This window comes from Melitaea cinxia, chromosome 20 (genome assembly GCF_905220565.1).
Source record: "Melitaea cinxia chromosome 20, ilMelCinx1.1, whole genome shotgun sequence".
Lineage (NCBI taxonomy): Eukaryota > Metazoa > Arthropoda > Insecta > Lepidoptera > Nymphalidae > Melitaea > Melitaea cinxia.
Genome location: NC_059413.1, coordinates 8522374 through 8538715, shown reverse-complemented (window position 1 = coordinate 8538715; position 16342 = coordinate 8522374). Strand labels below are relative to the sequence as shown.

Here is a 16342-nt window from a genome sequence, read left to right as displayed (position 1 = left end):
ATTTAAATTAGTTTTCAATTGCACGCTTTAGTTTTCACTGATATTATTTTATAAAATAATTGTGTTTGCTCGCAAACGAAAAAAAAACCGACTTCAATTACATCGACCAGTAATACAACGTAGATCGACGAAATAATAGTCAAGCAACTACGCGTTATTAAAGATTACTCAAAAAGTAGTTATCAGATCTCAATAAAATTTATATGTGACCACATGATAAGCATCAGCTTTCGATTAAATTAAAAATTATCAAAATCGGTATACCCAGTAAAAAGTTATTACGGATTTTCGAGAGTTTCCCTCGATTCCTCTGGGATCCCATCATCAGATCCTAGTTTCCTTATCACGGTACCAAACTAGGGATATCCCCTTTCCAACAAAAAAAGAATTATCAAAATCGGTACATCCAGTAGAAAGTTATACGGTATAATACAACGTAGGTCGACGAAAAAAGCGTCAAGTAAAAACACATTATTAGATATAACTCGAAAAGTAGTTGTTAGATCTCAAATAAATTTAAATGGGACCAATTGGCACACACCACCTTTCGATTAAAACAAAATTTGTCGAAATCGGTCCACACCGGCAAAAGTTCTGATGTAACATACATAAAAAAAAAAAAAAAAAAAAAAAAAAAATACAGTCGAATTGAGAACCTCCTCCTTTTTTGGAAGTCGGTTAAAAAATTACTATACATGTCTCACGTTGGTTGATAAACCATTTAAATTTTTTTCACATCGAAATTAGTCTTAATATTTTAATATTATTTTTAAGTACAAGTGCAAGGCGTCTACATTTGTAATCAAAAAGAATTCGTTTATTAATTTTATTATGAAAATAAATCTTCAGCAAACACGTAAATATAATAGTCAAATTTCGCCAGTTATGATAATCAAATTATGTTACCACATACATATACGACTTATATACATGATTATATAAAACTACACATATTAATAAAATTCTTATCAAAATTCGTTACAATTATCATTCGCTTTGTTAGTTATCTTATATTTACAATAGTATAAATGTAACTTTTAACATATGGTAACTGTGAGGTTGCTATTTGATTTATTTATCTTTTATTTAATTTTTTTTGTCAAAAAGTTGCTTAAGGGATCCCATTTACTAAAACTACTGCTCGACGTTCATGTTTCAGTCACTGAGTCTGGACACACAATTAAAATTCTATCATTGAATAATAGTACAGGACATCTACTACAAGATCCGTTATAAAAATAAAAAATAAAATATTAAATAATATTAACAAATTATGGTAAATCTACAAACAATCAATGTATCATTTCAACGTTTACCTTGATGTTTTCAACCATATATATTCGTGAACATTATTGTACCTAAAAAGAAGTCCAAATCTCACTCAAGGTTTTTGTTCTTCGCAACTAGCTGACCCGGCGATATATTTTTTTAATTTCGTCAGCCATATTTTATTTTAAAAATATGTCGAGTTTTTAAATTCTTTTACATAAACTTCGTCCTGACAATAAATAACAATTTTTTTTTATCTCATTCTATGCAGTCGTTCGAGAGTTATGCGTACATACACTTCTGCGATTCCTTTTATATATACACACATACACACACATACACACACACACATACAGACACACATATACACACACTTCAGACTATTGCAGTCCATTGCTGGACATAGGCCTCCACAAGTTAGCACCAACAATGGCGTGAACTCATGTGTGTTGCCCATAGTCACCACGCTGGGCAGGCGGGTTGGTGACCGCAAAGCTGGCTTCGTCGAACCGAACACGCTACTACCCGTCTTCGGCCTGTGTATTTCAAAGCCAACAGTTGGATGATTATCTCGCCATCGGTTGGCTTTTTAAGTTCCAAGGTGTTAGTCGAACTTTGTTACCCTTTAGTCGCTTCTTACGACACCCACGGGAAGATATACGAGTATAGCTAAATATTGTATAATAAAATGAAAGCTCCAGTGTTTCTATAACGTTATTACAATTTTACCATTTGAGTACTAAAGGATCACTGACCGAGGTTTATCTTTGTATCTTAATTATTAAATTTGTTTCTCAAAACATAATTTACTAGCAAGCATTATTATGTTTATATAGAAACGAAATTTGATAATTATTGACGATAAGTAATTTTCGTTTAATCGTCCATAAAAATAATATTTAGAAATGAACAAATGAATGCCTTAGAGTCAAGGTTCCAATTTGGATGAAACCCTAGAGTCGAAAACAAAATTCTATTTTACCATCCAGACACACCCTCAAAAATCACGAAAAATTTCTCAAAGCCCTTTTTTTACATGAATATTTTTCTCGCACGCGGATCAAACCCGTGACCGCTAATGAAACAGCCGAATACTGAGATTGGTGCACTGAGCAATGCAGAAGTAATGACGACTTAATATTACAAAAAACTATAATAATTTTTAATTGAATTTATTTGTTTCCTTTAATGATGTCTACTAATTTCAGTACAATAACGCATTTAGAGTGCTGCTGGGGCTACCTAAGTTCTGTAGTGCGTCAAGGATGTTCGCGGCGGTCGGTTCGAGGCAACTGTTTCTATACTTCTATGCGCAAAAGGTACCCTGGTGCAGAGATTACGGGGTAACAGTATCTTAAACATGACTTTCAGCAGTTTAGACTGTTTATATGTGAGTCATTGCTGCGCCATTTCGAACGGAATGGAGAAGTAATGATCCCAGTCAAGTTGAGTGAATGTGAAATATTTCCATTTACCATAGTTATTTAATTAAATTGTTACTAACAAAAATGAGCCCAATTATACTTGATATAAAAAACAAATTTAAAAAAAAATATCAAAACCGATTTCTTTGTTCGATTTCTCATAATAGAATATTAGGATCCGATTTTGAAAATTATTATTTTTTATCATCATTATTATTTCTGAATAATTGTTAATTAAGGAAGTTTGTAGGTCACAAAACAACATGCTCATGACTCATATGAGAATAATCATAAACCTGGACAAAGTAGCAAGTAACGATGGAAGGGTTCATCTATTTTGTTTACAATAGTTAACTATAGTAATGATACCATCTTTAACCAAATGTTTATAGTTACGTACCTCAATTGTCCAAACACTATTCTATCGATTTCGACTTCCTACGCGGCGGTATCGCAGGAAGCCAGCGATATCGGCGGCTGACGACTTGGATGTGCCGAAATTAAAAAAAAAAGAACAACAGGCGAATTTGTTGTGTAACCACTATCAACACTAGTGCTTACACGTGGATTGATCGATGTGATTCCAATTGATTCTCAAATTGTAGAAAATTTAGTAATCTGTATATATAAAAATAAATACTACATATATGTAAACGCATAGCTTTCGAACGACTGCATTAAATTGGATTGTAATTTTCTTTTGAGTTCGTTATTGCTCAAACAATGTTTGTATAAAAAAGGTATATTTACTAAAAAAATATACACATAGCAGTACGAAGTTTATCCTTTCAGTTAGTGAGTTATAAAACTAAACTGGAAGTACTGATTAGAAGCAATCTATTTTGGACTGGATTTTCATGATGTCATAGGTTTTACATATCTTCTAAAAAAAAAAAGAAATACCTATGTAATAAATAATTTACTTATTAATATAAAATAATATACTTAAACTTTGAGAACATGTATAGCGATTGATATCGTAATTAACATAGACACTTATTTGACCCCGTATCGATAACGTGGGCCATTGACATCGAATTTTGGACGTAGGCATTAGTGATTGCCGAAATCGATTTATTGTCTTTTTTTATAATTGCGTCATCATGAAAACGCGAATTATGTAACATTCGAAATACGAACCTACACCTAACTGCAGGATCAAAAGGGCCTTTACTGAAAACTATATTTAATTATACTTGATATACATATACATATAAGCTATATAAGTAATAGAGCCCAACGTATTTTTGAATGCATTTCAAATGCTTATGTTCAACATAAAAACGAATACATTACCTTAATCTTATAATGTTTTCAAGACCTTTTTTGTTTTATGTAAAGATAAGAACACATGTTCAGACAACAATAATATGAACTTAAATAAAATAATTTTTAACAAAAAAAAAACCGACTTCAAAAAGGAAACTAAAAAGTGAAACATAAATTTACTTAGTACAAAGTAATTCGTATTTTGATTTAGTTAATCAAAAATGATTAAATAAATATTTTATAATTTTGAAGTCGGTGCCAAGTAAAACAATAACTACTCTAGTATCTACTCATAAGTTGTATTCAGTTTTCTTTCATAATTTGTTTCATTGACTATTAGGTTGAATACTGTTATTATTCTGTTATTGTTTTGACATATCTAATAATATTTTTTGTACTTGTTTGTTGTGTGTGTGTTGTTTGTATTTGTTATTGTAGCCAGGTTGTTGTAGTATTTACGGCCGGTGCTGTGACCGCTGCGCTAACGCGTCGACATACTATGAGTAAAGTTCGCTATCAGGTGTACGTAATAACAACCGGGACTGACAGCCTAGCGTGTTCTCTGAGGCTAGGTAGGTCTGAGAACCACAAGGATTAACAACTAGACCGAAAATAAATATTTGTATAAACATAAATATCCACTCCGAGCGGGAATAGAACCCGCGACCGTCGGTGTTTAGGCGCCGCCGACACGGAACATGCACCATTATATCAAAGCGGTCGTCAAACAGCAAAAGGTAACTGCTGTAAATTGTTGAGAAATTCCCTCGAGTGTTTATGGGCTCCATCATCAAACCTGGTCCTGCGACACAGATGATCACACAGCAGGTAATTGCTATAAATCGTTGAAAAGTTCCTTCGACTATCTTTCGTCTCCATCATCAGACTTTAATGGCACTTGTAACTCATATAGGTGCAAAGTTCTCATCAATAGAAACGAATTAAGTTCAAACAGCAGGTACATGCTATAGCATGCTATAGCACGACTTATAAGTCGTTGAAGAGTACCCTCGACTATCTTTCGTCTCCATCATTAGACTGAAATGGCATTTTATAACTCATATATATGCAAAGTTCTCATCAATAGAAACGAATTAAGTTCAAACAGCAGCTAATTGCTATAAATCGTTTAAGAGTTCCCTCGACTTACTTTTGTCTCCATCATCAGACTGTAATGGCACTTATAACTCATACAGGTGCAAAGTTCTCATCAATAGAAACGAATTAAGTTCAAAAAGCAGGTAATTGCTATAAATTGTTGAAGAGTTCCCTCGACTATCTTTCTTCTCCATCATCAGATCGACTCCAGACCTTTATTAAATAGTAGTGCTTTATAGTACTTAATGAAAACATGATTAAATTTACTAGTCACCCTTACGATTTTTGAAAGTTTCCCTCGATTTCTCTGGGATCCCATCATCAGATCCTGGTTTCCTTATCATGGTACCAAACTATGAATATCTCCTTCTCAACAAAAAAAGAATTATCAAAATCGCTTCATAAACGAAGAAGTTATCTTCGAACATACATAAAAAAAAAATATATATATATATATATATATATACGGTCGAATTGAGTAACCTCCTCCTTTTTTTGAAGTCGGTTAATTAAATCTCAATCTAATAAAACAATTTCTAAGACTAAAGATGATTTCATGTTAATAAACATAGCTAAGATAGGTAACCGAACAACGTGACATACAGCCAGAGTTCAACACGACCCAGACCGGAACAAATATCTGTCTCAGGTGCAATACAATCCGTCAGGTGAGGTCGAACATACGGACACACAGCTAACGAGCCGAGTACCTGACACTCCATCGACGATTACAATGACAAAGGCGAGATAACACGAATATTAAAATAAAATCCGTTTGTTTCCGTGTCAAAAAATTAATATTAACGATATCATCAACAATGAAGTGGTAGAAAAAATAGGAGAATAATTTATGCGAGACATTCTTTTGACGCTTTTGTTTTTCGTTGGCGAGGATATTCAACTTAATTGAATCATATCAGCGGCGTGGTTATTTCGCTTTTTTGTTTAACTATTTTTACTATTCGCCAAAGAATCGAGTCGGCGTGATTACCGATTCCGAGCCTGTCGATCACTAGCTCTTCCCGTATCGAAAGCCTGTCATTAGTAACAAATTTAGTATTATGAGTTTAATCAAGTTTTTTTTAATGTTAAAAGCGAACGGATCAATTGACAAATAAAACGATGTAGCGTTATATAATATAAGTGTAATAAAAAGTATTTCGCTACGACTAACACGCGATAACCATTAAAAATTTTCGTATCAATAGATTAAAGGCAGCTGGACATTCGGATTTGCATTTTTTGTAAACGGGTGGCATACGTTCTACCAATCAAGTGTTATAGCATTCAAATGCCCCCCATAGAATAATGACCATACAGTTCAATACGTTAAATACTATATTCCCTTTAAAAATCATTCGATTTCTTCTGTATAAATTTGATTGAATGGTGTTTTATTAGGAAACCGGTTACGACCAGTTCGGACCCCCCGACACGTGGTCAAATGGGTTTTGTCATTCAAACTATTAAAATTATCGGTTATTTTGTACCGTTCTTTGTTATTTTAGTCGATGTCCTCAAAACTTTGATTTATTTACATCGGCAGCTGATAAACTCTTATCAACCGAGAACCGGTTTTAGACATGTATTAATTTTAGGAAGCCGCTCTCCAATTCTCGTAGTAGTCGATATCGAGAAAGTTGTATATCAATCATGGTTGCTTGAGTATGGCTTCAGGCCCTCTCGAGGGAAATCTCAGACTTATAAGAATTTAACTTGGTTTTTGCCTAAACTGAACGCTTACGAAAGTAAAAAAAATTCCAACTTTAGGTTTTTCAATTTTTAATTTTAAACTTCAGAGTTATAGTTTAAAAACAAAAGCGCAAGGAAGACTGTTTATTTGAAATCCGAGTTGCTTGCACAGTATTTATAATATTTACTATTATTGTTTCTTTTATGAAATAGTTTTGACTGGTTCTTCTTATTCCGCGCCGATAGCAGCTTCTTTTAAAAAAAAAGCTATTTAGTGTTACTTGATTAAAATATATTTTTACGTGTAAGTAATGCTATATGAATTCGAAGCAGAATTGTATTACAAATGTAAAACAATGGTTAGTAAATATGTCTCATATCGGTACCATAAAATTTATTAAAGGATTCCATTATTTCTAAATTCGCAACTGTTTCTCTCCATCGGGAGACTCCCCATGAATCCTTAATGAGTAAATTAACAGCACCTATTGTTTAGGTCCGGTGTTTTTTATATTGGAATATTAATAACCATCCCCATTGTCTAAGGTTTTCGAGGGTGCGAAGAAAAATGTTCCACCATTCAGCGGAAACGGGGGGTAGAAGTTTGGTTTGATTGATTTTTGCATTAATTTCAATAAATGTAACGAATTATTGTTTCGGGCAGGGCAATTGTACCAGAAAGTTTGGTTCACGGCTATTGTTCGTCAACGAAAAGTAATTTTAATAAATTATTTTGAACCGAAAAGAAATAACTTATTAAAAACGGTAAGACAATTACGCTTTGATGACGCAAATGAGTGATAGATATCGGAATGATGATTGTATAAATTATTAAAACAATATGAAGTGACACAGACAATAGTGGCGGCATTCATCTCGCGACATTGAAATTTGTCAATTACTCAGAATCCGCTCGATCACACAATAACCCTCTTAATGGATACGTACAAACAGATAGGGCATTATACCGATAATATGTCACAAATCATCTTCTGCGCTACACAAAGTTTATAATGAATTGACATATTCCGTACACGTGTTGCTCGCTTCGAACTAACGCGTACCGACATATGACAGCGTGCATGATCTGCGTTCGAACCAACTGGAGCCTTAGCACTATCATCATCGAGTTCACTATCGCTCGCCTCAACGATCATATTAGATTCGTCAGGTTATCGGATATTAGGTCTTATTGGAACGTTCCGAAGAGAGCATTTCAGTTAATTCGTCATAAACTATAAGTGTCATTATCGTACGGAGTATGTATTCTAATAAGAGGTGTAATATGTGAAGTGATTGTTATTTCGATCGGCGCTTTAAGTTTCCACTGTTAAGTTTCTTTAAGACGGTTAATAATGTTAAATAAAGTCTTTCTCACATTCCTGTAATAGCACGGTATATACATTTTTTTTCATGTTTCTTTAACATTTCTACTTTAAGTAAGTGAAATAGTTATATAAAAGTAAGACTATATGACTCTAATGTAGAGCGATAAACAAGAATTTCTTTACAAGGACGAACATAAAAAATGTTCTTGTTATGTTTTATCCATAACTTTTTATGTATCATAACATAATGGATCAGGTTGGTATTAGAATTAGGTCTATCAATATTAATTAGCTATTACAATAAATGGCTGCCGTCGTTCTAGGAGGCGTTGATGCACTTAATTGAAAGCTAATGAATTTATTGAGGAACATTGTATAGTAACTAATAGCATTATATCTAAATAAATAATACTATTTCCCCTCAACTCCACTTCTTAAATTCACTTTAACTATTATTTTAGTATTTGTTGAGTCACTGCCAAGATTATAAGTATTTTTTTCTCTTAAATGCCAAACGAATAGTATTATTTTGAAAGTGATAGATGTTTCAATTCGTTAAATTCTTCGTGTTGTTGATATTTCGCCTGTGAATTCAATATACAATTACTTTTTATAAGATTAGAGAAAAAATGTTGTAGCGTTACGAAAACAGCTGTCTTAATATTTGCGATATTATGAAACACGAAACACTTTTGAATCAAAACAAAGATATTTTTTTAACAAGAATTTCTTGCACAATTCACAAAAAACGAGCGAGAGCCATTTTTGCACCAAATAGATGTGAAAATAAGAGAATAGATGATATATATAATTGTTTACTCAGATATCAAACAGTAATTTACGTTGTTTCCAAGCGATGTGTCACATTTTCATAGTTTTCAGATTGACTCAGTTATGCAAACGACTGACTAACAACGTGATTAAAGTTTACAATATGATATCATTCAAATATTTTAATCGAATATCTTCGACGAATATCTTATCTCGTCGAAGTTATCTTAAAATTTATAGGTCGCTTAATACGTTATGACCTTGAAGATTTCACTGCGTATGTTGCATACACGCGATCATTTAAGTCTTCAGTATGAAAATGAAGAAGTTTTTGTCGACCTCCATACCAAGATTAACTAATAACTCCAGTGACGTCAGCTGTAAAACCGAGAATTACACTGTAAGAGAAACAAAAGTTCGAAAATAAGCGAGTCTTTGAAGATAAATAATTTATTGCTCCACTAAAACCTGCATAAGAAAGAAATGTTGATAAACATCGAACATTAAATATGTAACTGTTGACGATCGTAAAAGATGGAAACCAGACATAGTACAAACATAAATATCACTTCGTAGGAAGTATAGCTTTTATTAGTTTCGCGTCGTAGAGCCGTACTTACGTCTGAATTAAAAAGAAAATGCACGGACGATTTGAGCGGGGACCGATTCGTTTGATCTGCGATCTTCGCGACTGTTCGACTTTAGTGATCGCGATGATTTTTCTCAACGCATCAAATAATTTGACAAACGACAGAAAAATGTTCTTGGCCGGTACCAGATCACAGATAGTGTGATACGATCGCACTGTGCGCATGCGTCGCTCTGCTAATAGACGCGACAGGTGTGCCGCGGGGTGGTCTATTCAGGCCGCAAGTTTTTTGTTTACATTTCACGAATTTATCGCGTATGTTGACGTCTCGAGGCGCTCGTTTGATTCATGCGCCCGCGCTGTCGCTTTTTAATACTGATTTACAATAAAAACAGAACTGTTTCACCGGCGATTGATGCGAGTTATGATTAATGTCGAGCCTTTGATGTCGGCTGCTATGAATCTATCGAGTTGGCTTCTGAATATCGACGCTCGGTGTGTATAAATAAACGAACGTGAGTTGTATGCGAGCTTCGGATTCGTTTTAGTTAATTATGAGGTTATTAAGGTGCTTGCTTACTTCATAGCGAAATTGAGTGAATATTGACTTTCCGATATCTTCTAGTACATTAAATCATAAAAAAAAATATCTTCGTGCTTATTAGATTTAGAGATTTTTGATTAAACTCAAACTATTGAGACCCAGTTGCATCTTAAATCGAATAATAATCACTCAAAAATTCTCGTGTGTCCAATCATCTAGGCCCGATAGAGTGTAATAGGAAAAAGTCAATTTAAAATCGACGCAACACGCTACGATGTCACGATTTAGTTGAATTACAGTCACTTTTTTTGGGAGATGTTAAAATTAGACTAATCAGCATTGAGTACAAAGAATAACATCGCTTTCATCATCGACAAGATGATGTTTATCTGTATCTTCCGAGAAACCGACCCCAGTATTCAATACTTGGAAATAAATATGTAACTTTGACATTTGCTTTCATGTACGCTCGCATGTTTCGTGTGTAATTACGGCAATTGACGCCGCGCGTCGTTTTTATATATACACCGACAAGGTTTAGATTCGTTCGTCTATTCGTTTAGCTTTTTTTGTTATTAAATTATCGTGCGTGGCGATTTCAGAGATGATAGGTTGCGTTTGATGGGGCGTCTGATTGCATCTCTTGTCGACGTTTCGAATCCGCTGCTTTCTCTTTGATTGACTGCGATTAAATGTGCGTTTGTCTTGTTTGACATCTATGAGGTCAAAGGCAGTCATCGGGTATGAATTATTTTTATTTGCACGGAACTATTATGTTTCAATTCGAGAGTTAGTTGAATCGAAAGGATACTCTGAATTAATGTTCGGTATTTTTACTTAGGTATATATAAAAGGTTCTGTCGATGATTATTATAATAAATCGTATCATCCTTTCACGTCCACATCATTTGTCATTCGATTTCAAAATATAATTCACAGCCGAACCGACAGCAAGTTTACGACGTCGAACCTAATAAGAGAAATGCGTGCGTCGACCAAAAATAACAAAATTAAAATAAATCGAACGACAGACAGTCGTCATAAACTAATTTCGAGTGTTTTCCTTTTGGAGCGTACAAAAATAGCGTCATCACTCTTTCATGTCCTGCGCCGGAGTGACATTAAGGATTTAGTACTAATTTAAGTTCAGCGCCATCTATGATCGTAAAGCGTAAACGATTTTCTAATATAATGTTTGTAACTTTGACATATTAATTCAAAACAAACACCTTTAAATTATAATCGAAAAATATTTTCAAATGCAAAGTTTTCTGTAATGGCAAAGTTAAATACAAAAAAAATATCCTTTCGTTCCAATCAAAACCAATTCAACGAAGCCATAATCAAAAAAGTTGTTTTATAACTGAATCGTTTATCGGTTGTCATCAAAAAGAAATAACATTTCAACCCTTCTATTGCCAACTTAATTAAAATCGAGTGAGATCGGGGAAAATAAATGAAAAAAAGTCACAGAAACTTCTTCACTTCGATGAGGTTTGTGAAAAGTTATGACAACTCGCTCCGAACGAGAATTGGAAAAAAACATTGTAGGTACAAAGAAAACAATTTTTAAAACTGATTCCTGAAACGTGTTAGATGTTAATAAGCAAAACATTGATTCGTCATTGTTTATGGAAATGTTTTATTACTGAAGATCTATGGTTGTAAGTTATAGCTATTAACGAGGTCCAAGTGGTAATTTTGGTCGTTTGCCATTATTATAAGTAATATTTTGTTAGTGTTTTGGTATTGAACTTATTTTTTTCTTTTTTAAAAAGCTTTGCCGCTACTGCGACTATGTTGCTCTGTTTTTATACATATATGTTAATACAGCTACATGATAACACCTTAAGACACTATTGATAAAATTTCATCGACCACTTTATTCAATTTCTTTGCCCAAATAGATTCTGGTGTTGCCAAAATATTATTAAATTCTCCAACATTGGTATAAAGTTCACTAAAGAATTAGGAACTAATAGTTTACTAGCAAAAAAAATGGCGTCTTCTGGTTTCTTTCTAAAGACATTCCGTTAAAATATGATAGGTATTCTCTATTAGTATTGAACTTTGTGAGCCTGTAAATATAAAAAGATTTTTAAGTAGATCCGATAGGATTCTAGAACTTATATGCTCTAGGATATAAAATCCGATACGATAATACATAATGTAAAATGTTTGCTGCAGATGTTTTACAAGAATCTTTACGCCACCTTATCAAGAAGTTATAATTTTGCTGATATTACAATAGTGTTTGAAAATGTACTCATATTTTAGATTAGGAAATAAGTATCAATACTTATAGGTGATCAATCTGGTATCAATACTTATACTTATAGGTGATTCTGAAGAACGAATAATAAAGGAGTTATTTTCAAATAAAACAAAAGAATTCTGTATAATGATATCGTCAATACAGAACGTATTCAATACTAAATAAAAATTTATTTACGCATTTCTATTTAACATATTAAAATAATCCGACGTCTAGTACACGTGAACATACTCAATATGCGAAATTAAACCAAAGAATTTTCCCGCTTACATTAGAGCCTAAACTGATTTTGTGAAGATTTTGCCATTCACAGATTCACGGATTCAAAAATAGTCCATTGAGAGAAATAAAGCCTTCAATTCACTACAACGCAGATTTCGGCGATTGAATGCACTAATGACGGGCAGTGAATGGAAGAATTCAGTTGCAGTCGGTTCTTTTATAGGGTGTACGGTGCTTGAATGAGTCCGACGTTTTTGACTATTTTCATACTCCTTTTAACATTTATATTTTAGTTAGGTAAAGCTCCGGTAATTGAAGATCCATCTTCATAAATATAAAGAGGATACTGTTGTGTGTCCGTTGATTACTTTTACATAAACGCCGTGTTGTACACAAATACTATATTTTATACACATGTGAGTTGTGAGAGAATTTTCGACACACTAACAGTAACTTGCCTTCTTATTTTACTGCCTTCTAAGTATTTTTGTAAATCTTTCGATTCAAACGATTTGTTATATCAGTAAATGTTTTATAAATGATATAAGCATTGTAGCTCAAGTTTATTGAATATAACGATCCAAGGGAATTGTGCGTTATTGACTGCTCACTGAACGTACGAGTTAATATTGATTGATGGTACCACTATCATGGACTACCGCAGTAAATAACGATTGATTTGTAATCAATGAGTAACTTAGAAGTCAGAACTGAACCTCGCAATAAATTAGAGTTTTTTTTTTTTTAAATAAGGATAAGAATGGAATAATTATAAAAAATGATAAAGAGTGGAATCATTAACGTATAAAACGAAGTCTTTTCCCGCAGTCTGTATGCTTATATATATTTTTTTAAAACTACGCAATGGATTTTGATGCGGTTTTCTTTAGTAAATAGAGTGATTTCAGAGGCAGGCTTATATGTATAATACATGCATAATATAGTAGAGGAATACTGATAGTTTTAGACGTTTCTAATGTGATGTTGTAAATAAACACATTTTTTGCGCTTACATTTTATATATTTATTTTATATTTACTATCAGCATTGCACCCGTGTTGAGCCGAGCGGGTAACTGAATATTGACGCCGCGTTGGCGCAACGGTCACCAGCCATGGATTCTGTCTGTTGCGCTGGCGATAGCGGGTTCTATTCTCGCACATGACAAACATTTGTACACCATTCAGGTGTTTGTCGTGGTCTGCGTGTTTGTGCAGTCCTTGTGGGTCTTTCCACCGTGCCTCGGAGAGTACGTTAAGCCGTCGGTCCCGGTTATTATCATGTACACCTGTTAGCGAATATATCCGCCAACCCGCATTGGAGCAGCGTGGTGGATTAAGCTCTGATCCTTCTCCTACATGGGGAAAGAGGCCTATACCCAGTAGTGGGATATTACAGGCTGAAGCGGCGAACTGAATATGGTACTAAAATCCATTTCATTTTCCATTATCACACCTATAGTCACGAAGTTTGGCAGGATTTTTAGTTTGTCTTTCATTGTTGTTAGACGTTAATCAATCGGTAACTCAAAAGATATTAAAAGACTTTTCTTTCTTTTAAGAGCTCTTCGAATGCAAACATATTAATTACAATAAACAATACGCTCTTGTAGCGAGTACGGACGGACAACGTGATATTTATTTAGTGCAAGGATTACCGTTCGGTACCGATCAATCATTCCATTGAATGTATCCTGTTCCACGCTAGTGATGGTTATTGAAGACCGATATCGATAGACTATAAAATAATATACTAGTTACGACTGACCATATTTAAATTTGTAATTAACATATTATTTGTTTGCAAATGTTTGCAGACATTAAAAACTTAACTCATATTTAAAAAAATTAAAACAGCGAAACGAGGGTTTGGTTTTAAATGATAAGTAGAATTTAATTTAAGAAAACATTTTATGACACTGCTTAATTTTCCGCTTAGGTATACACTTAAGGTGGCCTGTCAAAAAATTATTATATAGACAATAATTTTATTTAACAAAGTATTTCATGATTTGTGATTAAGTATTTAATTGGTAATTATGTAGCCAATGAATATTAAAATGGTTAAAATAAGTTCGTCAGAGTTTGTAATCGATAATCCGCTATCGATACACTCCCGTCACTAGATCAAACCGACTGTCAAATTCAATTCAACGATGCCCCCGCACATGTAATTGATTTATTGATCGTACGTTATATTCGATACGAGATGGCTTGCGCGGGCGCAGCCAGTTAACCGCAAGGCTATTGCATCCTTTAACTGTAATTTTCTAGTCAGTTAACCGGGTGACCTCATAGACACAAATCATCCTTTCCTATACGGGAAGGAGTAATGATATATCCATTTTGTTAATATCTCGCAGTGACACTTTTATTGGTAGATCCGTAAGCCATTTGTATACCTTTATTTTCGATACAAAGTAAACAAAAGTTAAAATTATACTATTGTAATATCATGAATATTTACCTCTTTTTCTTTGGCAGCCAGCTCGTTCTCTAAGCTGCTGCTTTGGTTGACAACGGGACTACTCCTCGAGGAGTTGCTATTACTCCTCGCAGTGGCCGCCATTTCTATCTTTTGTTCTATATCCTCATCAATATCCGGCGTCCTTCGTTTTTCTTCTTTAATATCTGAACTAAAACGTTCAGGTATCCTAGTTTCTGTGGCCTGGTCTCTCGTTGGTTCTATGTGAGAGCCATTGGTTTTAGGGGGGACTGTGGCTTGGAGCGGCGTTGGGCTGGTCGTGGCTAATTGTTCTTTCAGCGTTGTTACCTCCTTCTCCGCCAGGGTAGCTCGCTGCAATAGAAAATTACAATGAGTTTCTAATTATGATAAACATAATATATTAATTTCAATTATTATAAAAGCTCCCAATATTGACATTGTATCATAAACTATGAAAATTTAATTAAATGCAAGTCACTCCTCGTTATAGCTACAGTTTATGGAGGTTTCACGGCATATGGAGAAGTGTGTACAATGAAATTTGAACCTAATGATTGGGTTGTTGAAAGTCGAGGTTCGATTGCAATAGTCAGCGGTGCAATAGAGGAAACATCGATTCGCATTCGCTTTTCCACGTGTTGTTTTTAATCTAATTATTAATCAGTTCCCATAGCCTATTTGTTCTTGTGGTCGGTGACGTAGAATCCTTTGTGCCACATCCTGTGCTATTCATCGCCCGTTCATTTGCTAATCTCTCATCTCATCAGAACGGATGCGTGAAGTGATTATTGGCCGGCACAAAAATCTCTTTTTGATTCGCTAACTACTCGACCGTTTTCGCTCTGCCTGTAAATTATTTAATGGCAAAAACTGCATTTTAATTTGTATTGTTTTTGACTACAATGCTTTTTATATACGAATAGATATTACCCGTGGTTTTGTTCATTAGAGCTACTCGTTCATCGGTAACTGAAACATTTTATTTCTGTTCTTCTGTTCTGTTCTACGTAGTGAAGTTAAGCAAATTTAAATTTATAAACGTTAGTTAATATCTTTTATACGTAGAAGTATTTAAGTGTTTTGTTTTGGATTTTGATCACCATAAGCCGTGTCTTTATAAAACAACGCAGGCAATTCATATAGTAATTGTTTAATTAGTGCAGGTAATAAAAGTGGTGAAACTGTTGATCGGAGTTTAGAACAGATTTCAGTAATTAAAGTGAATGATGAGAAATATATAAAAGGCAAGATGCGTGCGCGCACAGCGGACAGATAGTATCAATGAGTGGTTGCCTGGTTAGGCTTGTGGTAGACTGGTTTGAAGATTCTCTTGATATACTATAATTTATAATACCATTTAATACATTTATAGTATGATATTTATTAAAGATTACGACCAAAGTAGTTTAGAAATCA

General features: G+C 33.8%; 1 protein-coding gene across 1 annotated transcript in view; it reads right to left on the bottom strand.

Annotated features, from left to right (window-relative positions):
- The window catches only part of LOC123663772 (homeobox protein cut), a 158154-nt gene that overhangs the window by 59214 nt on the left and 82598 nt on the right, over positions 1 to 16342 (bottom strand). Inside the window, exon 3 of the mRNA XM_045598438.1 lies at positions 14948 to 15277. Within this exon, the coding sequence (XP_045454394.1) occupies positions 14948 to 15277 (330 nt within the window). The remainder of the gene's footprint in view (positions 1 to 14947; positions 15278 to 16342) is intronic.